This window comes from Enoplosus armatus, chromosome 7, assembly GCF_043641665.1.
Source record: "Enoplosus armatus isolate fEnoArm2 chromosome 7, fEnoArm2.hap1, whole genome shotgun sequence".
NCBI lineage: Eukaryota > Metazoa > Chordata > Actinopteri > Centrarchiformes > Enoplosidae > Enoplosus > Enoplosus armatus.
This window is the reverse complement of record NC_092186.1, coordinates 20,377,385-20,403,950: the sequence shown is the minus strand read 5'-3', so window position 1 is coordinate 20,403,950 and position 26,566 is coordinate 20,377,385. Positions and strand designations below refer to the sequence as shown.

General features: G+C 39.9%; 2 protein-coding genes across 2 annotated transcripts; one reads left to right on the top strand and one right to left on the bottom strand.

The window, feature by feature from the left end:
- Positions 1–1,779: 1,779 nt before the first annotated feature.
- Positions 1,780–7,930, top strand: plvapb (plasmalemma vesicle associated protein b). The gene is made up of 9 exons (XM_070909380.1): positions 1,780–1,968; positions 2,149–2,325; positions 3,004–3,097; positions 3,770–3,971; positions 4,052–4,271; positions 6,020–6,169; positions 6,387–6,515; positions 7,096–7,191; positions 7,553–7,930. Exons 1-9 carry the CDS (start codon positions 1,780–1,782, stop codon positions 7,559–7,561), a joined length of 1,266 nt encoding a protein of 421 aa, XP_070765481.1. The 3' UTR covers positions 7,562–7,930.
- A 2,767-nt stretch (positions 7,931–10,697) lies between these two features.
- Positions 10,698–25,401, bottom strand: gtpbp3 (GTP binding protein 3, mitochondrial). The gene is made up of 11 exons (XM_070909174.1): positions 25,343–25,401; positions 24,421–24,692; positions 23,637–23,723; positions 22,770–22,852; positions 21,575–21,694; positions 17,955–18,027; positions 16,885–17,028; positions 14,975–15,140; positions 13,269–13,399; positions 12,661–12,847; positions 10,698–12,317 (listed from the first exon to the last, which is right to left on the bottom strand). The coding sequence occupies exons 1-11, from the start codon at positions 25,399–25,401 to the stop codon at positions 12,086–12,088; spliced, it is 1,554 nt and encodes a 517-aa protein (XP_070765275.1). The 3' UTR covers positions 10,698–12,085.
- Between the last annotated feature and the right edge of the window lie 1,165 nt (positions 25,402–26,566).

Below are 26,566 nucleotides of genomic sequence, written 5' to 3'. Positions count from 1 at the left end.
TCCGTGCTTGGTTGGAACAGGATATGGTGGAATTTTTTAGTTTTCTGTTGGTATTTTCTGCGTTTACTCCTTACATGGTTTACATTGTTCATCCACCACCAGGGGAATACGATCGCTGACAACCTGTAGTAGCTATATTTAAATGTGGCACTGATGGGTGATTTTCCCTCGTTTTTTATATATCACGTGCAGACGGTGGTGGAAAAGTACAATTTTTTCAGACTGTACTTAAGTACAGTTTTGAGATACTTGTACTGAGTATTATATTTTATGCTACTTTATACTGCTGCTACCCTGCTACATTCCAGATTGTAATATTTGTACTTTTTACTCCACTACAATTATTTGACTGCTATAGTAACTAATTACTTTTCAGGTCATGGTTTTACACATTATTATTGGTTAAAATACTACTGTTAGGGGGCACAGGCAAAAACTAGTTTTTGGGCCCCTCATGTCCTTCATTGTATGCCCAAGACCCAGAGACCAACCAGTACTCGTATGCTTGAGTACTACCTGGCCCTATGTGAGGCTATATAGACTAGGTACTTATGCAGGGCCCATCTCTAAACTGTATGTTAGTGGTGCAAATTCCTAAAAAAGGATTGAAATTAATCAAATGCCATACAACCAATTAACAAACAGTGCACCTGGGGGCCACTGGGGGTCTGGGGCCCGAGGCAGATATCCTCTTTGCTGTTTGGTAATCCCGCCTTGCCCAAAATATGTTAGTACAAAGTAGTTAAAAGAAGCGCTATCTTGACTAACACTGAAATCCTACATGTTAATGTATCAGTAATACTATTTATTCACTGTCTGTGGAAACACAAAGAGGACATTTCATGCAAAAAGGACTGTAACTTTGGAAGGTATTCACTTGATTTGACTAAGCCAGAAAACTGAAGCCCCATTGTAACTTAATATAAAGTTTTGAATACATTTTCATGCAGAAGAGGACTGTGGATTTTGTCACCCATCACTTACACTGGAGGCGCATTAGCAGAGAAGCAAATACTGCAGCAAGAATATTCATGAGCCTGAGAAGGATCTGTTTTTTGGTATCAATCCTAGTATCGATAACTCATAACAAGACTAATATCGGTAACATTGGTATTTTGGGGAATGGTCCTCCCACCCTTAGTGCACATACACTGATGGTGGACTTTTCAGTGTAGTAGGAGACATCTTTTGTCCATTAGTTAAACTTAAAATAAATATTTGCATATTCAAGGAGTCTGGAGTAGATAGTTGTAGTAGTAGAAAAACCATATCAGACAGAAATTATTATTCCAAGCAAGTATTTTTATGTCTGGAGGGGATTTATTTAATCTTTCTGTCACAGCAATCTCCTTTTGTTCAAACTTCTTGGAAAATTTGTGATCATTTGGGCAGCGGTGCATCTGGAGGCTGTAACTGTGACAGAGGTCGATGAGGGAGGGGAGGGGAGGGAGAGAGGGGAGGGCTGGGCCAGGATGGACTGGAAGTGTGCCTCCAGCAGCATTTATAAACATGGCCCCTTTACACACCTAAGGGTCATTGTTTACATCCATCCATACGTGCTATTTCTGCCTATATGTTCCTGCACCCTGACAGTGTGGCAGAGCTGTAGACGACAGGGAAATAAACATCTCACCGTTATTTTTTTTTTCTTCCATTCCTGCTTGACATTGCTCAGCTTGAAGCCTCAGCACCTGTTTTGCAGAGAAGATCGCATCAGCCGGGGAAACCTTGTGGATTTTAGCAAAAATAATTCCTGCCACCATTTCATCCCCAAAAGCCATGTACAGCTCCAGGTTTGGCTTGGAGGCAAGGGAGCCCCTGCACAAGCCCAAAGGGAAGAGCTGCGGCTACTACATGAGGATCGTCTTTTTCTTTTCCTCTCTGATCCAGTCTCTGATCATCGTCAGCCTGGTGCTCTTCCTCATCTATGGACAGCCCGAGAAGTCTGCAGAGGAAAAGAGGGTGAAGGTCAGTGATTTCAGTGATGTTTCTTCTAGTATGATAAAATAAGCACTTAAAAATACTCAATCATCACCAGAATGTTGTGTTTCTGACACAACATGTTATACCTAAGAATGGCATTATGTTAACATGTTCTGAGCTGTAAAACACAGTGATGATGATGCTGAGTGATCTGTTACTGTGAAGGAGCTGGAGCTGAACTTCAACAGGCTGAGTGAGATCAACATCCAGCTGAGAAAGGAGAAAGGCGAGCTTGGAGCTCAGCTGGGAGCTCGCGCTGCTGAGAAAGGTGATCTGGAGAAAGAGTTGGCAAAGCTGAAGACTAATGCCAACAACACAGAACAAATGCTAAAAATTAAATTGGTAAGTAGATGACTTGATTAATATTTTGCTGAGATGCACTGAGAAGCAGGTCATTTTGTGCAGCTGTCAAATAGTTTTTAATGCCTCTTAATCATCTTTGAAAATTGTCTTTACATCAAGAACACATCAATCACATTAAGGTTTTTACAATGTGCAAATTATACAACATGATTATTTCCTTTCGTATTGTTGTAATTTTCCTATTGGTCATAAGTGGTGGAGGAAGCAGGAAGCAGGACTTAACTGTTGTAGTTGGAGCTGATTTTTAACTATCTTATATCAGTCTGCAACTATTGATTATATTCTTTATGGATTAATCTGCAGATTATTTTCTCAATGAATGTACTGATTGATTGTTGGGTTTGTAAAACTAAAATATTGTAATAAGTGACACCCTCACAATGCTTTACAACAATTAATCAACTACTGCTAATACTTTAATCTATATCAGAGCATCATAGCTCTATCATAGTTATAAGTATAAGTAATTAGTAATTAAAAGTTTAATGTTTCCTTTTAAAATGTAGAGGAGTAGAAGTATAATGTAGCATAAAGTATGGGTACTGAGTAAATGTACTTAGTTACATTCCACCACTATGGGTCACCATGGTTATAAAATACAACCCACAAATCATTAATCATCCTCAATCCATTAATATGTATATTTTTCATTTATAGGCTAGCTGTGAGAGAATGAGTGTGACAACACTTAGCATGATAGCGCGGCGTCCCACCCCTCCGATCCAGCCCCCTGTTGTGGTCACTACAAACAGTATGTACCCCGATACCATACACAGAATAATGCTCTAATGCTGTTTAGGCATTGTGAAAAATGGCTCTGTTCATGAACATTCCCTGCATCAGAAATGTAATTAATAACATTTATGTACAGTAAAATTAAACTCTGTGTGGTTAAGATAAGACAAGATGGTTGCAAGTAAAGCAAATTGTTTTGGATACAGTTAAGTAAAAAGAATATTGGTACCACTTCCTAATCTGGCACCCTTTATACATTTTATAAATTGTGATTAATGGCTTTATTAATGGTTGACATTAATAAGAACAACTTTTAGGTTGGGGGTTATGAAAAATCTCTCTTTCTAGTATTTATTGATGGTTTAGTTGATAGTTTATTACCCTTCATTAATGACTTACTAACATTTATGACAGTGGACTTGATGGCTTATTAGAAAGTGATACACTCATGAGCTCACTATCAGTGATCCACCAGCTGAACAGCTTTTAACAGTTGTTCTTATTAGTGTCTATTAATAAAAACTGATCTACAAAGCATTATTAATTTATATACAAAACATTAACAGCGCAGTTACTTAGAAAGTGGTACCAGAATGTTGATAAACACGGAAAATGGCCATGTTAATAAAAGTGTAACTGTCTGTTGAAGTTTTCCTGTGATAAAACAGGTTTTCACTGAACTCTCCAGGTGAATGCAAAACTCTGCAGAGCCTCAACGCCCAGCAGAAAGCTATGATAAATCTCATTGAGGCAAACTTCACCCAGACGGTTCAGTACCTGAGTCAGGAGAGAGACAACGCCCTCAAAAACCGAGACACACACCACCAGGACGCCATCACACAGCGCCGGGAGAACACCCTACTGAAGGAGCAGCTCACCACCTACACCAGGTACCATCTGTGTGCTCCGTGTGTGGAACTGAAAATATTAAGATGAAACACATTAAAGCTTTTGTTTGATTTTTATCCAGGAAGTGCAAAGAGGACTTTGCTCATTCTTTGGACGGGATCCAAACAGTGACCAGGGATTTCCTGAACAAGATCAACAACCTGTTTCCCCACCAGCTGACCTTTCACCTCACCTGTGACAGCCAGCAGGAGCAAATGGAGAAGATAAGAAACAGCTGCACGAACCTGTCCAGAGACGTGGAGAATAAGTTCCAGCTGTATTTAGACAAAGTGGGCAACAAGGTGTGTGCAGCATATTTTGTGATTCTCCGATTTGATGTTAGTATTTAAAATGACAGATGGATGGACTCGTAACTTCTCCCTAACTCCACACAGTGAAATACACAGTCTTGAGAGGGATTAAGCAGTGAAACTCTGTTTTTGCATTAATAGGAACTTAAGACTTATATGTAGTGGTGGAAGAAGTATCATCAGAAAAATATACTTAAAATATCAAAAAGTACTGGTCCTACCGAAGGTCTGGTCCTTCGAAGGATGACAAGATGAATCTAATCATGTAGGAGAGAAGAAAAAAGTTCTTCCACACAAATTTGTATTCAATTTTCTCAAATCTTTTTTTGTTAAATATTGGATACTTTTACCTCTGTAGGACTGGAAAAGTTCTTTAAATGAGGCGATCTGATCAGTTTAGAGGGAAAATCTCATAGACATCTGAAATGTGACAAGGGGACCCAACTAGCCACAAGCCAAAAAGGTTGGGAAATGCTGGTTTAATCTTTATCAATACATTGTATTTTATAAGCTTATGTTTTTTAATGTATAGTCTTAATCTGAAAAGTACCCAATAACTGAAGCTGTCAAATAAATACAGTGGAGTAAAAAGTACAATATTTCCCTCTCAAATGTAGTGGAGTAGGTATAAAGTAGCATAAATTACTCAAATAAAGTACCTCAACATTGTACTTAAGTACAGTGATTGAGTAATGGACTGCATTTGTAAAGCTGATGGAATATTCCAGAGAACAAATTGGATGGGAAACCAGTTTCTCAAGGGAGGAAGTCTATCTGCTGCATCATTCACGATAAATCTAGCTAAAGAGACAGACGCCCTCTGAGGCGAACTCAGTGTCAAAGCAGAGGTGAAGTGTGTGGCTCTGCTGATACAGCAGCACTGTGCCGAACAACAAAACTATGCCCTCAGCAAGTATCTGTCTTTACTCTTTAAAGCAGTTGTTCTTTCAGATACAACACTCACTGGTATAAATACACGGAACTCCAGAACTCCAAAAAAGACATAATAAACACAAACAGTGATACAATAAAATTACCTATACACGTTACCTTGTACACCTATACAATCTAATGCAACCCAGTACAACAGCTTTGGGACAAAACATTAAAACACGTCTCAATATAATGCAGTACTGTTCAACACCACTGCAAACTACCTCAATAATAAACATGTAGTTAATTTAATTTCTCTCTGTCAATCAAAACTGAACATTATTTTCTTAATGTTGAGTGTTAAAAACTTGCGGTCAAATTCATCAAACTTGTGGCTACATTCCACTGAGTCAGCGCCATATTTGGTAAAACATAATTAGCGTTCATCAGTGTCACAGGCCCAAACCGGTTGATTCAGAGCAACATTAACCTGTGCACTGTGTCCCTCAGGGAGACATTCTGTATAGATTTAAGTCCTACGTCAGCTGTACAGTATGTACTCCATTGTGGCGTTGAGGAAAATGTACATTAACAAACACTTACACTGACAGATGGAAATAGACACATGGTCAACAAAAACAGGATCTGGAAACACATTTGGTACAGTCGAGTATGACACATTCTTCAACCACAGCCCATTACCTCTGAGAGACTGTCTACCTTTCTGTCAACACACACAAGTCTAGAAAAGCAAATGTTATATATATAAAAGGAAAAACATGGCTTCAAATGAGGAGTATAGTACATTAATAGTAATAATGATAATAATAATAATAATAATGATGATAATAATTTTCTTGTTCCAGGTGGCCGAGATCCAAGCCCTGTCCAGTCGTATGGAGGTGCAGAACTCGCATTTGACCTCTGACCTGCAGCAGTGTGAACGCAATCGCAGTGAGACGATCGCCGAAGCCGCCAAGCAGCTGCAGCTCAAGCAGAAGACTCATGACGACCAGGTACATTATATTTGTGCATAGATGTATGTGTGTGGGAGGGAGGGAGAGATCCATGGAACAAGCTGATTTCCTCGGTATCTGGTGATAAAACAGATCGTCAAATGTGCTGTTTATGATAATCTACTCCTGTTTTATCTGTTTTAACAAGAACCTAAATACAGTAGCACATTTTTAACATTGTTTTCCATTTAAAATAACACTTGCATGTTTTGTTCAGATGGAGAAATTACTGATTGAGCAGAACCGGCTGAGAGATCAGAAGAAGCTGCAGGAAGACAGCATGGCCCAGAGAGAGAGAGCGCTTCAGACCCTCCAGCAAAGGCTCTCGGCTCAGCCCACTTTTAAGGTAAAATAAATGAAGACGACCAGCCATTTGCGCTACAGACATATGATAGAAAATTAAGGAAGTCAGAGCCCACAAATGGTTTCAAGCCTTCATTCACTCGGGACAGAAGCATTAATCTAGGCTGCTCCACATTCTCAAAGTCAGTGAGGGGATTCAAACTGGCAACCAACTGGTTAAAAACTCCTCTTGTTTAACCTTCAGGTCAGTGCTGCTCTCAAAAACACCATCTGGCTAAATATCTTGTATTTGGCTTTCTGAGGGTATGCACAAGAGTACCATCCACCCCCGTGCTTTTAAACAAGATTTACTCCCCTGATTATATGGACAGCAGTGCGGAGGTAAGGTGGTGCGTGTGGACTCAGCAGAAAAGAGGAATCTGAGGGCAGCAGTAGCAGGAAGGATGGACAGACAAGATAACAAAGGAAAACCATTTTTATGGAGTCATAAATTCACAAAATGCCTCATTTCAAACTCCGCAGTTATTAATGTACGGTGAGGGTGCACGGTCAGAAAAGCTGCACTAATGTGGTATCTGTGTGTAATGTGAAATAATACTGAAATAAACTCATTTGTTTTCCAGGCCGGTGTCCCTAAAGCTGCCGGCCTACAGGCGGCCCCCCAGCAGGTCAAACAGTTTCCCTCTATTGGAGCACCTGGCATCAGCAAAACTCCAACGGTAATCTATATATTAATCAAATTACTATTTATACAAAGTGTAATTACAGTAAGTGTCATGTGTTGAGTGTACGGAGCAAGAGATTCAATTTAGGATTAATGAGCAAAAAACACTGAACTTTCATCTTTTATTATGGTTCTTTGGTGGTCAGTGGTGAAACAGGTCTACAGTCTCCAGCTAATGTAGCAGCTCTGTGAGGCCGTGCTTAGACAGGGGTATAATGTTTACCATGATCACTGTTAGTATTTTGGCACGCTAACATTTGCTAATTACCACTAAAAACAAATGTTTCATTCTGTAAACTGTATCAACTTTAATTCCATTGACATTAAGTTCTAATTATCAATGTTTTGTCTTCCAGGTGAGATGAAATGAACTGGCAGTAATAAGCTCCAGTGATCAACATTTAGCCTTTTCTGAGGACGTACTGTATATATTCCTGATACAACACAACCTGTAAATACTCTGAGCCCATATTAATGACATACTCACCGCTGTTGGTCTGTGCATGCTTTGTTTAGCTCTACACGGAATAGTGTGTGTTTTGCTTGTGTTTGAGTTTCAACATTTGCTGTGAAAAACCTAGGTATCTACCCAGGTCAATGTAAAAATATTCCATGACACTGGTGTAAATATTTCCTATTGTGTCACTCACTTTGGTTTGTGTAGTTTGGAAAACCAACACTGGGAAAGCTTTTCTTTACCATGCAATTAAAATAAAATTGACCAAAAACGGACTCGCTCCTTAACTGTGTTGTCCTCTGTCTCTTTTGTCTCTCTGGTATTAAAAATACAACCAACTCAGACAGGACTTTGTGCAGCAGCTGCTCACTTGACTTCTAGAAACACAATACTCTTAAAATAGCTACATTTATGTTTCCTAGTGATTCACACGTTTGAATTTCACCGCAGCCCGGATGTCAATACATTCAACGACCGCGTCATAAACACATCATCACATCTGCAGTCATCAGCAGTCCTAAACACCTTATGTCAGAATAAGAAGGAAGAAGTTTGGCATGAATTAGACTAATTTTTATGGAGCATTTTACAAGTACAGTGGCTGTTATATGAACTGTTCTCAAGCTTTACTACTTCCTTTTCCTTTCATAAGCACCAGGCAATGAGCATATACAGTACTGCCGCTGGAAACTTTTTTATGATTATTATGGATTCAGTTTGGTACAGAAGGAGAGACTGAAATAAAATAAAATAAATTGAAATGCCATTTTATATCCAAGAGTGTGTATGACTCGTCATTTTCTGTATGTGGTCTGAGAAATGCTTTTAGCCACAGACTGGAAGACGGCCAACACTACTTATTTAAATACTGTATACTTTATAAAGCAATAGAAGATCATTTAAAAACATTGTAAGCCCAGTTATAATATTGCATTTAGTAACAGTATCTGAGGGTAAAGTGTGCAGATCATAAGGTTTAGAAGACGTGTCAGAATATGAATATGTCTGTCATCTGGACTTCTCCAACATTTAAATAATGGAACTGGTTTTTTTTAATTAAAATGGCCATATTTTTCTCATTTTTTTCTTAATAGAACATATTTATGAATGCAAATTTACTTACTACTCATGATTACTTTTTACCCACAAGTCAAAATGTAAGCCTTTCTTACACTCATTTCTAGTGTTTCTGTCTTTCTATTAAAGCAAAAATATGTATTCCAGCACAATAAGTGGAACTCTGTGTCGATACTTAAGGTTGTTTTTCATTTTCTTTATTTTCTCATAGTGTCTTTGATTCACATATTAATTTATAGTGACCCTGAATTTGTTTAATTTGAATGTTTTAACTTCTTAAACTGTGATTTGATTAGTATGAATTTTGAGGATACTTCAGAGGTATTCATGTTTAATGTGCCTTGGTGAATCATAACAGAAAAAACAAAAAATAACTGAACGTTTTCATGAAGACTGCAGCAATTCATTTGCAGCAGTTATGTTTCAACAACTTTTCTTTTTGAGAGCAGAAAGATGCTGTATTTTCACACCGGCATTTAGACAGAATATATATTTGAGACTCCTTCCATGTTGCATAAGAAAACCCATGAAGATAAACTCCCAGGCTCACAGCTCTGATGGATGTGATTGTTACAGGTGAGTGAGTCTGCCTCCTGTCCGCAGGAAATCCTTTGTTTAACATAAAGTGTTTTCAATCCCATGTATAGACCTGAACACGCTCACACACACCCTGACTTTAAGTCAAATGGGTACAGGGTGGAACTGACTGTGGCTACGTCAACCTCGCATGTCAGGACAGCCATTAATCAATCCCACAGGAAACTGACTGACAGAAAGCTAAAAGTACCGCTCATTAATCAGCTGTGAATCAGATCATAACACAAATGTTAGTCGAGTCCAAAATGAAGAAAAGAATGGAACGAGTGATGAGCATTAATCTGTGTCTCATTTAATCTTATATATTAATTTATTCACTTAAAGGTATGAATTGAGGATTATTATGGTAAAAAACATTAATATTGTATGCCTTTGTTTGCCACTGCTTCCAGTTGTGTTAAAATTGATCCTATTTATTCACATCTCTCACTGCACTGTAATATTTACTTAGCTTATTTTCACCACGCTAGCAACAATCTCTGCCTGTCTGTTCACCACTTTGGTCCAGACTGAAATATCGCAACAACTATTCAACAGATTTCTATCTTGTGCAGACATTCATCTTCTCTAGAGGATGAAACCTAGACAGACTTTGGTGATGGTGGTGGTGTATTGCTCTGGTTATATAACCCCCCCCCCCAGGTATTACATTGACAAATACTGTATCACACATTTGTGGTAAACATTATGATCCAAAGGTTATCACACACAGGCACAACTTCAAAGATGAAACGGGCTCCAAAATGTACTGTCTCTAATATGTATGACAGCAAGTCCCAGCTTAACGCCCCTCCGTGTTGTAATTAATCAAGGACAATATGAAAGACGACCAAAAGGCTGACAGAACAGTGCGGAAAGAGGAAAGGTCAGGTAGCAGAGACGGAGTGGAGAGAGACAAAAAGGCAGAGCGAAAGGCAGAGTTATGCTGGTGTACAGCAGGGCAAATGTCGTCAGAGAGTGGGAGAGAAGAAACCAACTGGGGAAGAAGGGTGAGGAGTTCAACAAGGAAACATAAATATTTGATCGAGGCCAGATTGACGGGGGAACAAAGGCCACAGAGAGCATCGCCTCGAAAAACGTCCCTTTCCCACAGAGCAGAGAGGGGAGCTGGGTCACTCTGACTTTCCTTACATACTGTATGTCTATTATGTTGCTGGTAGCTGAACTAAACATGGAATTTACAATGTAATTAGTCAGAACCCATGCAGTACTTGCACTCAATGTGAAGTGCATAATGTAGTATGTGACACCATGAAAGTGCATGCAATCATTTACTGAAGTCTTACAAAAATGCTGCTAAGAATAACAAACTGATGCATCTTTGAACATGTAATAACATGTACAAATCTTTTAATTCAAAGTTGCATTAATCAATATCAACAGCAGGATCAAATGACTATGTGTAATATGAGAAATGCATTTCATCGCCTTTCAGCTCATTGTTTTGGCTTTACGACGCACAACTCTACTGTTTTGGTTTACTTTCTATGCTTCTTGATTTCTCTCTATGCTACCTGCACAGCACCAACAGCAGATGATGAAGGTAGCGACCAGCTGGTGAACATTCAGTAGTGGCACATTAAGCAGCTAAAGTAGAGAGAATATTGGATTTACATTTGTCCGGTGGCCAGAAACACGATGTTAATATTGCTCTGTTGGATGTGTAAACAGGCAGCTAACACTTACCCATGTGTCATAACCGCAATAAGATGTTAACATGTTAACGTGTTGTTGACAGCCTGATGCACTGCCCCCTAGTTGTAAAATAAAACTAATCAGGTTTAAAGACAATCTGTCCCTATTTCTAAGATTTGTTCTGTTTGATTCATGAGATAAATTACAAAACACACATCATCCCATTTATTACACACCCATCCCATAAGACATGTATTAATTGTGAATGAAATAATTGTCTAAATTTTAAATAGTCATGTGGACAGTTGATCACAGGTTATTTTTTGCCAAGGAAATAACCTGCCTGTATCTAATGCATACAAGCATGCGTAGAAGACCCATCATTGCATTACTGTATTCTACAACAAATGACACATTTAGAGTAATAACATTTCTCATCAAAATCGTGAAAGGACTTTGAGTTATCTTTCAGGTGCTGCTGTGTGAATATACAACATGTGGAAACACACACACACACACACACACACACACACACACACACACACACACACACACACACACACACACACACACACACACACACACACACACACACAAAGGGGTTCAGCTGAAGTGATACCTGCTCACCCCACCAGAAAAAAAGAAATCTTCATTGTCCTGTGGTACAAGTAAACATCCAAACTTGATCTTGTCCATGACCTGCCAGAGGTCTGAGGCTGGCTTTATTCTAAATGATCTTGGCTGTTATGTGGCGACCCAAGAGCCCAATATTCACCCATCAAAGGCTTCCAAAAACTATTTTTAAATTACGACTCAAGACTGGCCAAAGACTTGTCCAGCATATGGGACCTCTGAGGCACCTGTCATCACGCTAAAACTATTTCAGCCTATTAAAAAGCTTCAAGAGAAAACAAACCTTTCTGCGTCTTGGGAGCAGAGAGATCCTGCAGCCAAGAACACGAATTTCATTTTTTTTTTTTTGCTGTGCCTCGAAGCCTAAACAATGCCGAGGCTGTGCCCTTTTTGGCGCGTCTTTAGTGATACTCTGGGACCAAACAAGAACGCAGCCTTCCTCTCTGGCCTGTATTACATGTATTTCATGTTTTCGCTGCAACTCATCCGACTATTTTCCAATGCAGAAGTCTTTGAAGATGATATCTAGGATCTCCTCTGCCCCGACCCGTCCAGTGATCCGGCCCAGGCTGGTGAGAGCCAACCGGACACCCTCGGCTGCCAGGGCCAGGTCGATGTCGCGGTACCGCTGGTACTGAGCCAGGGCTGCAAAACACTGCTGCAGGTGGGCCCTGTGGCGGGCCTGGGTCAGGGTGGGGGCACCAGACAGAGGGTCGCCACACCTAGAGAGGAAGTTAGAGAACAAAATAAACTACAGCTATCAAACTCATTATTTTGTGCTTTATTTTGTATTTTTGGGTTAGAGAGGGTGAAAAGCAGACCACAAAAAGCTAACATATGGGAAAAAAATTTTTTGCAGCACAAAGATTCTGCATTTTGGTTTCATTTCACTTAGAGTAGGACTTGAAAGTTTCTGACTTTGGTGACATGCTGATCTAAGTTTTGTTTCGTATAAATTCATCGCAGGTTCCTCCGAAGAAATCTATCTTTCTGATACAACATTTAAATGAGACGCGTAGTCTTAGCTCTGACACAACAAAACAATATAAATTCAAAACAACTCACAGAGTCTTGACACTGCTGTGCAGCACTGTGAGGAAGTCCTGCAGTCCTTCATTAGTGTGGCAAGAGATCAGACAAACAGGAGGGAGTCCCGGGAACCGTCTCAGCTCCCCGTCCAGCATCTGCCTCTGCTCCTGAGGCAACAGGTCAGTTTTATTCAGCACCAGGTGAAACCTGTCTGCAGGAAATACTGTGGTAAGAAAGGAAGGAAGAAAACATGTTGATCAATACCAATGACTCAACTATTACTTCCTCAGGCACAGAGACTTCTATTTGATTTGATCTTTATGACTTAAAACTCTCTTTCTAGCCTGTATACTCCGATTACTGCTTCATTTCTACCTTGGGTAAGTAGTACTTGAATTACTCCTCAGTAACTGGTGTCACAATAAACTGCATTCTCAAGCTAAAAACACATAACTGAGATTTTAATTTCAAGTCGTATGTATTTCCCCTTAAAAAAGTTATTTGATGGAAGAATGTGACTCATATTTTTGCCACTTACAGTAAGTTCTCTAATGCATACTTATTGAGCTTGAAGTGAATTGACACAGCTGTGTGTCACTGACAGTCCAGGTGAAGCAGGTGCAGATGAGGCCTAGATATCATACCTGTGTCAGGCTGCTCCTGGGTGGGCAGGACACTCCTGAGGTGTCCCTGGAGGAACGCTGTTGCCTGCTGTGCATCAGATGGGAGATGAGCACAGTCCACAACCACCAGAGTCAGATCTGCCTGCTCCACTCTGAAAAAAAAAGAGGTGCAGACTCAACTTTTGACCTGGAATAATTCATATGATCACAACAGCATTTTGTCAAGAACAATATATGCAATATTCAGATTTTAGCCACACTAATGGTCTGGCTCTGAGGACGCCAATATTGCAGCTATGAGCTGGGATGGATTACTATTTAATTTTGTACAGACATTCATGTCCCCCTCAGGATGAATTGTCTGACCTTTCATCTAATTTGTCCAAAACTTGGTTTATAACCAACTAACTGCACTACATTCCCACCAGATTTTAATACTCTGTGCACTCCTGCAACTTGGTCCCACTGCGAGTTAGCAGCAGCAGCGGATGCATGTACTTACCACGTCCTTCCTGTAGTGACCTAGGTCACGGGCCTCTGACCTGCTCCCTGCACAGAAAGTTCCCTATTGAACACAAACTGCCCACCCTTCCTACAGAGACACCAGGTCGCCCAAATAACTTAAACAAACAGTAAAGGAATTACACAATGTCTGCAGTCAAGATTGTATTTTTGTAGTCACATCTTCATCTGGAGTTTCATTGATGTTTTTCATCAGATTTGTCACCAAACAATCCTAAGACAGTCTTGATTTTATACATACATATTAATGAAATATATGTCCTCAATATACTTGCTATAATTGCTGTGTCTGAGGCTTTGCCAAGAACACAAGTACTCTGGGAAACAATTAACATGTCTTTTTTGTGTGAAAATTGTCATATTTTATACAGAATATTTTCTGAAGGTCAACTGTCACATGTGTCAGCAACACAATGTATTTGTTTTACACAAAAATGTATAAAAAGCATTGCTTTACTTTTAGAGCTGTTGTATTTACTGTATCTCCTTTTCTACTATAATACAAAGTACAAAGACTGATAATCATCTCATGATCTCCAATAAATCAATGCATAAACAATGTGGGGGTGTGTTGTTAGGCCCATTCTTTTAAAACATGTGTATAAAAGCTGATTTAATATTATGTGCCAATGTGTCCATTCTTCTGGTTGTTTGTTTGCCTGTTTGCACATGATAAAGCAGTGATGACGAGTGCTACAAATACTGTTATTCTTCCCAGTTGTAAACAGTGGAAGCAGCTGTTAGTGAATGGCCAAATACAGTACGTCCATTCTCAACACCACAAATGAAGAATGTCTTAATGGTAAATACAACTTATGCAACCTCCTGAGAGTGCTTGTGCTATGTATTTATAGCTATGGCTCAGCCGTAATATTAAGTCTGGAGGTTCAGTAGACATTTCAAAAATATAGCATGATGTACAGGGGAAAAGCAATGACTAATTTCTTCCCTTGTTTGTTTTCGAGGACATATTCCATTGGTCCCCTGGTGAATTTGTTCCGTGTTATATTATACACACGTGAACAGCGGCTGAAGCAGCAATCTGCTGCAATGCACTTCTACACGTGTACTCGACATGCACTAATATCCAGTAGCTGAAGCCAAACGTTACAAACAACAGCGTTGATTACTAAAGATTTTTTTTTAAAAGCAGAAAAAACAGAGCTAAATTACTGAATATAAAATAAAAGGGCGTCCTCCCCTACCTTTCCCGAGCTCGGCGGACCCCCTCTCTCTCCACCAGGTCTGGGCTGTCCCTGAGGCCGGCTGTGTCACTCAGGAGGATGGGGAATCCGCCGATGTCCAGTGCAGTCTCTACTACGTCCCTGGTGGTGCCAGCAATGGGAGACACAATGGCTGCAGGTCTCTGGCCTGGATACAAAAAGGTTAAAGGATGCAATATTCTATATTTTTTCTTATTGTCAACAAATCACATGAAAAGACCCCAAAACTTTCTAACTTCCCTTCACTGTCTGTGGCCCCAAGCCCATTTGTTTCTACTGAAGACATACATTTTAATAAATGTGTATATAGAATATATACTTTCATTTCCAAAAAAGGATAAATCATTTCCTTATACATCTGGGCAGTAAATAGTGTAATGGTTGGGGACTATTTTCAGCTGTGGATTAATACAAATTTAGTGCTCTAATGAGTATTTACAGCAGCAGGACGGTGTATGTGGGATCAACTCAAAATATACTACAGTGGCTCATCGTAATGAAGGAATATGTAACCCAGAGGAACAGTGTGGCTTAATGTGTTTTTTTAACAGCATTTGAACAACAAGGGAGGTCTATGGCAGAGAGAACAAACTATATCAGGCTTTGGCTACACAGACACTTGTTCGAAGGATAAATTTGTTGGCTTTGGTTTTAGCTGTGGGGTGCTGATGGTGACCAGACTTTTAAGTTGTAGAATTAATCCTCATTAATCTTAAACAAGTAATTTGGTTTATTCTTTACCCCATTATGTTGTGTTTATTGGCCGATAATATCAACACTTTGACACATCAGTTGCACTTTACTTACCGGTCTCATTCTATACCTACTAAAGTTCTGCACTGTCCAAACACAATGGAGGATATATATTTACAGTCATCCTTTCTTTATTCTTTATTCAGGAACTTCGTGGTCTGACCATCCCTGTGTATGCCACGTCAAATACTGCTGCCAGCTCATTATTACTTATCTGTGCTGATGGTGTGAGCCCAGGCCACAGGGAAGACTAATCAGAAGAGGAAACGATAACAGGATCTAATCTGAAGTTTGATAGATCGCCTATTATTCTGATAGGAAGCTGTGAGGAGACCTTGCCAAGCCTCCTCTCCGGGTCGTTTATATAAAGGGATTCTAAACCATTTAAGGATGCAATATCCTAAACAAACATACTATAACCATAAACAACATTTCTGCAAATTATTGCAGAACGAGACGTCCCGAGCACAACCAGAGGCAATGAAGTCTGTATCAGGAAAAATATTGTGATTCATGTGTGCCAAGAGCAGGATCTCCTATTCACAGATGGTGTGGGGATTATTAGATTACAATCCCCCACTATGAAAAGATTATTATAATATGTAACACAAATTGGAGAGATTTATTTGACCTTTCACATGAAAAAGTTGGCTCCTCTGACAATAACGGGACAATAAAATAGCAGTTGAACAAACAACCACACCGCAAGATCCATCAGTAGCTTATTGGCTGGAATTTTCATTCATACAAGATAAAAGAAAAATGGAAATTCACAACACCAACCACATCATCTACTTTCATACTGCCTTACTTCAAAGTCAGACTGCTGCTTGTTTCTAGATTTGTCTCCCTCATAAAATCCTGTCTCGTCAAGGAAACATTTTCCTCACACTTCCTGTGCACTGAGTGCAGAATTAGCATTTTAATGAATAATATACATTTCACAAAATACTGTGAGTCCACGCTGTTTATATGACAGATGTTGCCTTCTTCCCCTCCCAAACCATGGCTGACAGCGGTATGATTCAACAGTAAGGTCTGTATTTAGAAGATAGCTAGTCATATTTTAATCTTAATCCCTTCACGACGTGTGTGTGTGTGTGTGTGTGTGTGTGTGCAGGTTTGCTTAGTTTTCTTACAGAGCATGTTTAGGAGGCTACTTTTCCCTGCATTGGTGGCCCCCGCGATGACCACCTGGACTCCGCTGCGTAGCCGCTCACCCCGCCTCTCGTCCTTTAGGTGTTGCTCCATCTCTGCCTGTAGATGACACACCGATCTGTCCACTGGATAAAGACAGAGGAGGGAACAGGAAGTGACGAAGGTTTTGTGGCCTTGCAAAAAGAATTTCCTTTGAAGGAAAAAGGTCGACATGTGTCTCCCAGTGTTTGACACCTGTCGTCTGGATGAAAAATGGGTCATGGGTCTCTTTCCGCATGTGACTAAAGCGGAAAAATGCTTCTGACAATGCAATGCATCAACAATACAGTGACAAATTTAAACTTCTTGAGAATCCTGACTCATCACATTCATTCATTCATTCATTCATTCAACATGACTTAATAAGAAAACTTCAGATGTAACATAAAACATGCCATTGCTGTATGTCTGCAGGTGGCAATGGAAAGTCTTTATGCCAGGTTTTCTATTTTTGGAAACAAGAGTGGATTATTATTTGCCACTCTGAGCCCACATTCCGTGCTCAAAAGAAAACAAACAATTGTTCCCAGGCTTTATTGTGTCCAAGGCTTCTGAAGAGCTCTGCCAGTGCCAGACAGCAGGCGACAGACTCAGGGGGGACATCCCTCGCGCACGCACACACACACACACACAAACACACTCAGCCTAACATACACTGCGGGAATGGGAAACCTGCGCACAGAGAGAACCGCTGGACTGTACGGTGGTGCTGACAGCACTATTCCTGTGAGCGACATGGCAGATTGGCTTTGAAGCCAAGACGAATGCCTCTACTGTCCCCCTGGCCGTCTCTCCACACTTCCTAAAGGAAATTGTCTTTTGAGCGGTGTGATGTCTATGGCTTCTCCCTACAGTACAGCAAACTCACACTACGGTTGAAGATCCAAACAGGAAAGCCAGCCGGACTACTCTCTCCTCAGAGAGAAACAGAGCCCTCTGACCCCCCTCACCTCCCTCTGGGATGGCTGTTCTGTTATTTTTCTCCAGCACAGAGGACAAAGTGTATACATACCTTGGTTTAAGACTCCATCCTCAATTAGCTCATCCTCACTGAAGTCTATGAAGGCCTCAACATGAGCCAGACACTGTGCAACACACAAAGCAGAGAGGAGAGAAGGGAAGTGGCTGAAATCAGTGTGAAATACAGGCGGCCTCAGACCCCCTGAGACATCAGAATCAATCGTTGGGGGTCTCAACATTTAAGCTAATTATTTTCTATTCATAGTGTAAAGTTTATTTTCATGTAGAAAGGTGAGAAAATGAGCGTGACAGTGAACAGCCAGCGGTTCATCTTGGCTGGTGCTGCAGCTGCTGACATGGTTATATTACTGTGATAGCTGTGTACAGTCTACTGCATTTATCCAAAGTAAAAAATAAAAGTGTCTCAACAATTCTTACATGACTAAACAAACAAGTAAAAAAAAAGGTAAATACCACTCACACATTTTTAAACTTGTTTTAAAATGTTTTCAGTATTTTCCTCATGGCATATAGGAGGTTTCTCTTGTGTGGTGTTGTAGTATAACTACTTTGATTTAAGGCTACAACTAACAATTATTTCATTCTTTATCTGTTGATTATTTGCTTAATTATTTAGTCTTTAAAATGTCAGAAAATAGTCTCATCTGTTTTTTTCCTACCGATAGTCCAAAATGCAGTGTATGTATATGAACATTTGACATCAACATTAAAAATTCAAATGGCGTCCTCTAGTTTTTTTTTTTCCAGGACTGATCTTAAATCAGGTGCAGTAAAGTAAAGTCATATTGCTACTTAACGTCATTGCCATATTTTAGAGATTCATCTGAATCTAGAATACAGAGGGGGAAAAGCTTCAGTGTTTCCACCACAGCACCGATCAGTATCTTGATTGACATTGCAGAACATAAACACGAGTAGTATAGCTGCACAAAAACAGGAAGTGTCAAGATTCCCATACTTTAATCCATTCACAAAAGTGGGAAGCCAACGGTTTAAAAACTGCATTGTTTGGGTGTCAAACGAGCGTTTGACCCCTAGCATCATACAGATGGTATACTTCTGATTAACTGGATTCCCAGAAATCTGAGTCCAAAATAAAGGCACGTTTGAACTGCTTCTAGGAACCCTCTAAGAAAGCTGCCGACAAGCAGCTTAACAGAGTTTCTCAAGGGAGATCACCTGGACCGCTTGGTCAGATCTCGTGCCAAAGTGTTGAATTCGCTGGTCTATATTCTCCAAAACATTTCGCAGTAGAGGAGGGTTTGGCCTGCGTCCATTAAGTTGAAGTGTTCATCTGCGGTCAGGGACCTGCTGCTCTGAGCTGCCTCAACAAGATGTGAAAGGAAAACCCCACCTCTGTCAGGATTAGACGTAAAAAAAGACAGACATACGAACACATATGGCATCATATCAGGGTAATAAGTATTGAATATCTGAAAGTCTTTCCAAAACATCTGATGTGCAGAAAGTTAACACAAAATACAGATGTATATTTTCTCCCCCAGAAAAGTTCAAGTTCAATTGCATTTGGGTTTTTAAACTCTTTGGACAGCTGGCTCATGTATCAAGTGGTGCAGGACAACCATGTGTAGAGGTGGAAATCATGAATCCTAAGATAAGCAGTCGCATCACCGTTCAAACGCACTTCAGAACGGAACGTCCTGATGGCCAAATGGTTAAGGTGCATACCACATAACCGCAACCTTTGTTTCATGTCATGCCCCTCTCTCTCCCCTTGTTTCTTGTCTGCTATCAAATGAAGGCAAAAGAGCCACAAAAGAAATCTTGCAATGTATGTTCCATTCTTCCTCCACTCTAATTTATCTCAACTTCAAGACTGACTCAGCGTTCTGACCCTTATTTATACATACAGTCTACAGTACAGGATACTGTATAGATAAGAAAAACAATACTGCTGCACAGAATATATCAATGTCTTGACTGTGTGCCTGTCTTAAGTGGCAGACATACAGCAGCTGTGCTTGGTATAATTCATCTACAGTCCATCCAAAACAACACAAAGCCAGATGTTGTGAGATGGAAAAAAAACATTAAATGGGTGTCACTTGAGTAAAGACGGAACAACAGCACATTTTAGTACAAGTACAAAAGGTGCTTTTTAAAAACGTTCTTACAACATCAAAAACGAAAAACAGAGATGTGCCATTGAATGCTCACCAGCAGCTTTCCACAGGAAAGTCCAAATTAACAGCTCAGAGAGATGTCTCTCAGCAGCACTGACTCGGCTCTGGTGCCAAAACAGCGCAGGATCACACAGAACACTTGTATTCACAAAGCTTTTCTAAACAGTCTCGAGAGGACGAGAGGAAATGTTGTGGTCACCAACCTGATCCCTTCAGCCTCTTCAGTCATCGCATATAAATAGTAATAACAACGACAACATATGAACCGTCTTAACAAATTAAGAAATTTGATGCTTCAGTAGATCAGTAGTTCTGTGAATCAGATATTATGGTCGTAGAAAGATTTGCTTTTACCTGCTGGGAAAAATACTATTTCTAAGGTTTACTGGAAGGGCTCTACAATTACATTATATTATTAATTATAAGATCAATTACATCCCCATCGAGTTTAATTGTTAGATTGGTTGAACAGAGTAATGTACTTCACACCAAATCATATCTTAATCTTTAGGTTTATTATATTTCTACATACAAATGTAATGAATCGATATACCTGCAAAACTTTAACTAAGTTAAGGTTATCTTAACTAATGTTATCTTAACTCCAGGGTGGGTTTCCCTTCCGTGAAGTAAAACTAAAACCAATAAGCCTCACCTACAGCACAGTACAGACAGGTTATTTTATTCCATTTCATTTGCATTGTTCTTTGTTTTTCCCAATCCTGGTTTCAATGTGAGATAAACATGTGCCCTACAGATATTAGTATTTTGATTCTCAGTATGTACTACGTGTACTACAGCAACATGAAAACAGGAAGCCTCATATTCCCATAAGTTAATCCATCAACAGTGTGCTGGAAAAGCAGCTGTACAGACCCAAAAAAGAAACAGAAAGCATTGTTTGGGTGTGAAACCACTGAGGCCTGACCTACAGCACAGCACGGACAGGTTCATTCCAAAACACTGTTCTCGGAGAAATGTCAGACATGGACATGGACAAAGTCTCTTCAGGGAGAATTTGGTTTGTTTCTGCTGTCAAGCAAACTCAGAATTAGATAGAAGATTGTTTCTCACTTGGAATTTCTAAAGGCCCCCTGTTCACATGTCACTTCAGGTCAAGACCAAAAAGAAAGCAGCTGGACTTGACTGATCAATGTGTAGAAACTGAGGATCATTACACCCACAGGTTTCTACAGCGCAGATCAATACCAGTTAAATGTTAATAGTGAGGAAAAATGACATCAAACATCAATGAAATGTATATTTCTGTATTATATACGGTAGGCAGGAAAAAGTCAACTTCACTTTCGTAGCATCGGAGACAAAGCTGAATCCAAAAAGTAATAAAAGACCGTATACACATTCAGGTCTTGCCACACATACTAAACCTACACCTTTAAGACCACAGCTCCGGTTCTGATGGAAACATTTGTTTGTATGTCACCTTGCCTATTATGGGAGAAACCGCTGTCTACACCACCAGTGTCTGTACTACCGGTCGACCTACCCGTTTCAGTTTGTGGCTCCAGTCCTGATAAAGGCGTCCCAGCTCTCCTGACATCTGCCTGAGAGCCTGTCTCCTCTGAGCCTCGGTCTCAGCGTGGATCAGATCCCCGAGCCCCTCCACCTTCAAGGAGCATTATAAAAGTTATGGTTGCCATCATTTCTTTATCAGAATATCTACATTTCTATTTCTATTTCTTGCACTAAAGTTTTCATTCTGATTGACTGTATGACTCAACCCCCCCCCCCCCCCCCCACACACACACACCAATGATCAATGATATGGTTTTATAATCATGGGATGCTGTGTGTAAGATGTACAGTGTACTGCCACCGTCCCCTGCTTCAGCTGTACCGCGTTTAAGCTCTTGGTGCTGCAGCTTTGACGTCCAAGACAAATTCTTTGCGGGGATGAAAGTATATCTTATCTCATTATCACACTACTAGGATAAGCTTTTTTTTTTAACCAAAGGAAGCACTTTTGCTCCCTTGATACAGCTTTAAGAGGAAATTTCCACACTTCATTGAATTATAAAAACACATTTGCATTGCCTATTGATAAATAAATACTCAGTTTACGGTACACTCACCCTTATATACTGTAAACGGAAATAGGGCTGCAACTGGCAAATTATTTTCAGGATGAACTGATTAAAAAAATGTGAAAAATGCTCATCACAATTTCCCAGAACCCAAAGTGACATCTTCAAATTGCTTCTTTTGTCCAACCCACAGTCCAAAACCCAAAGACTCTTCATTTGCTGTCATAAATGACAAAGAAAAGCAGCCAATCCTTACTGAAGCTGAAACCAGCTTATGTTTGACATTGTTGCTTGAAACATTGCTGAAAGGATGAATTGATTATCAAAATAGTTGGTAATTCATTTTCTTTCAGTCGACTAATTGTTGCAGCTCTTAAACTGAATATCCAGAACAGTGCCTTGTTAATGCTTGAGGCTGCATACTTGGTTACATTGTGATAAACGTCACCATCTAGAGAAGCCCAGTAGCTTCATTCATGCATAAATGTTTGACAACCCAATGAAAGAAGTGTTCAAAGGGTAAAATATGTAAAAGTGGAAATAAACTTAAAATCCCTGTTCATTTCTGACCTTGTTTATTCCACATTTACCCTCTTGGCATGCAAATCCGCACAGATCTGTCTCTGTGTGTTTTTTCACGCTCTCTTCTTGACCTACCTCCGTTAAACCCAGTTTCCCTGCTTGAAAGGCTCTCCGCGTGAACTCCCCAGCTTCAGCAGGCCTCATGCCAGGCACGCTTCCTGAAAAACACACACAAACACACACACACACACACACACACACACAGCATGCAAACATGAAGAAATGTGTGAGGCACGAGGTGGGCATGCATCATGCACACAACACACACACAAACAGAGGAGGATCAAACGCAGGGTCAATGTGTCACTCAGGGTTCACTTGGGATGAAAACAGACAGGCAGCGGTGCAGGTTAAAGGAGGAGACAACAGTGAGAACAAAACCATTTGGCAAATGGAGGTCGTGATCTGTTAACTGGAGAAAAATATTCTGTTTTACATTGCACTGGCTGGTTATCATCTCGCCAACATGAATACTACCTTCGATTTAGTTTAACAAAATAAGAATTATTCATCAATGTCATGTAGGGCACTGCAATGTTTTCCTATTAGTAGTATTTTTACATTAACTGGTGACAAGCTTTCATTAACACTTCTGATTTATACAATACTGCCCTCTGGAAGGCCAATGGGAGAACTGCTGTAAAAAATAATACCTGTCAGTCACAGTAGGATTGCCACGCTTGCCAAGACGCATTTTATAAGTATCTTAGAAATAGGAATGCATGCACCAGTTTCCCCTTTTAAGTCATGGTGATGGACAGCCACATGACTCGATAACTCACTCTTCTTTTCTAATGGAGGCTTACAGCTTGGGAAGACTACAAAGACACACATACCATAAACACCCTGCAGTGATGCTATATCATACTGTATGTTTGGGGGTCCACTGCATTATATCAAGCTGCACAACACTGTATCATATTCATAATGACTGCATGTTACCTAGAGCCTGTAAGACAGCCGTAATGACAGCAGGACCGCCATGGATGTGGAACTCCACACTGTCCTCTCCTGTGAAACTGTGCGGAGCTGATGACACGAGAGACGACAACACAGTCTGAGTCATTTACATATGCACAAAGAGCAAAATGCTCAGGAATACCTTCATTAATCATTAGATTTATTTGAAACATATTCAAAGATATCAGGTTGTTATTGCCAGTATCGAGTAGTATCGATTAGTTCACTACTAGTTTAGATGGGTAGAGACAGGAGTGTTATATCTGGGGGGAAAACAGATCTCACCAGCATAATGCAAATGAATATGTTACCATTAATACAATATGATTAAAACAAATGGAGACAGACGGAAACTAATACATTTAGGTTTATGGGGAAAGATAAGCATTATTAAAATGGTAGTTGCACCTCAGTTTAATTCTATTTCAATGATGGTTCAAGTCAACATTCCTCCAGGTTTTTTTAACAGTTTAAAAAGTTAATTAGAGACTTTCTGTGGAATGGGAAGAAACCCAGAATAAACATACGCAAACTATACACAACTAGAAATTTAGGGGGGGTTGGCATTACCAAATGTAGAATTGTATGGAACATCAAGTTGGCTAAACATTGGAATAATGGAAATTGTAATTGACCTGAAAGGATACAGATGGCAAATGAGCTTGCTGCCCCCTTTGGGTCAATAGAGGCACTGACACATGAAGGAGAAATGAAAGAAATAAAATGTGTGTGTGTGTGTGTGTGTGTGTGGTCTAAGGGAACAGACCTGGGAACCAGAAGACAAGTCCGCGGTCCAGCACTTCTTTGGATTGGGGGTCTGTGATGCTGCGTAACAGGGCAGTGCGCGGAGGAGGCAGGCTGCGTGTGAGCCCGGCCATACACCTCAGAGCTGTAGCTGAGGCTGGACCACTGGCTCGTACCACCGCCACCCCACACCTGCCATGACCTGACGATAATGCAAAGATGGTCTCAGCATCTGTCAGTCCAACTGGGACTCCATCGCAGGTGGACAGGAATCTGCAAAGTGGAGTTCCTCTGCTGGAGATAAGTAAATAAACACTGTAACTAAGTCTAACATGTTGTTTTTTTTCTGTTTGTTTACACAGGCATGCTATACACTGGATTATATAGAGACAAACCTGTATATCCTGGAGCCTCAAAACGGACAAAACGTAATAAAAGTATCAGACAAGTCAAAAATATAACAGAAAAAGTCAACAAATAATACTTTTAATCAAATATGAGTGTGTAAAGAGAAATATAAAGATGTATACTTCCATGGGGAAATAGGGAAGAGATAAATTATTAAGTGTGTGCCAAGACCAAAGAAATGTGTAAAACTAAGGAGTTGAAAAGTAAAATGAGCTACTAAATTATAAATTAAAGAGTAAAAAAAGATTATGTTTTAATGTATTTAATCAACTGATTAGTGGTAAAAAGAAATTAAAAAACGTTACATTTCTTTTTACGCCATTTTAATTATTCAACTACCAGTATTATTTATTGATGTAATCAGCTATATGTTTGACTCATCTGATAATCTTTTACTGTCTTTTGTCTGTTTTGGGGCTCCACAGTGTGTACTGTAGCAGCCCACATGAAATCATTTTGGAAACAATTTAAAAAGCAAGATTTCACTCAGGAGGACAGTTTCAGTATCAAACCGAAGTTGAAGTTTGGTAACAAACCTTGTCCTAAGCGTGTGGACAGCAGCTCTCCATATCCCGTGATAAATGGATGGCAGCATAATTATAGAAAGATGCTATGCTAATACCAAACGTTTCATGTACTTGCTGTTTCTCGTGTGGCTGACTTTCGAGACCGACATTGCCTAGCATACTGTGTCCTTGATAAAATCATGATGTTTACCTTATTCCACTGTAAGCTAATGTCGGAGTAACCTCTGAATGTAACGTTAGCTGGTAAACGGAGACAGTTCACCATCCGTACAGTAACTGTTCATATATTCTGTGAACGCTTCATTAACAAACTCATGCCGGAACACTTTTACACCGTTTACATTTATTTACCACGATGGCTCCCTCTGTTGATTGTGATTGGTCCGCGTTTTCCACAACAGCGGCAGGTTATAGAGTCCCGTTTGTTCAGGACCTGTCAATCTGCAGTAATTCCCGCCCACTGTGCGCCATTAAAATCGGTCCGTGTAGCTATAGTGGCTCTTCATTATAGTTCGCTAATTATTAATAATTATTGTGACATATACATTTTAGTTTTTATTATTAAAAATGTTTTATAATTATTTATTGATTTACCTAAAAACAAAACTGATTGATTTGCACAATAATACATCGTGTACATAGCTGCTGAAGGATGCATGTATGCTTGTTTATATATCTGTCAGTGTCTAATTTGTTTGTGGTTATTTCATGGAGAGATGCAGATAAGTCAGGTTGTAAAATGCAATCAGCCTGTTTCTTCCTTAACATCAGTCGTATATCTGTTCATTTTATTATCAAATCGTTAACAAATTAGACAGGCGGGGAAAAACCCTATGACAGATCCTGCCAAGTGACTCTCTGGTAAAACAGATATGCTATAATATAAAAATGTTCTAATAACTCGGTCATCATGTTAATTTATCACTCATCGTTTTGCTGTGTGTGGTGTAAAATGAGCTTTTATGTCTTATACTACAAATTGTTTGTGGTGTGGTCTGTAGTCCTTCATGGGCTACATACATCATGCATATCACAGAATATAAACACAGAGCAAAGGCTATGTGCACTTGTGTCTGTGTGTGCCCCATTGCAGCTCCTTGAAGCTGTCAGCCCAGAGGGTGGTGAGTAAGCAGAATTTCTGCTCGAAGATGAGGTGCTTCTGAGCTGCGAGCCATACGACCGGGAGAGCTGCCTGCCAGCATGGCTGTACAGTGAAACACGGCATCCAGGAGG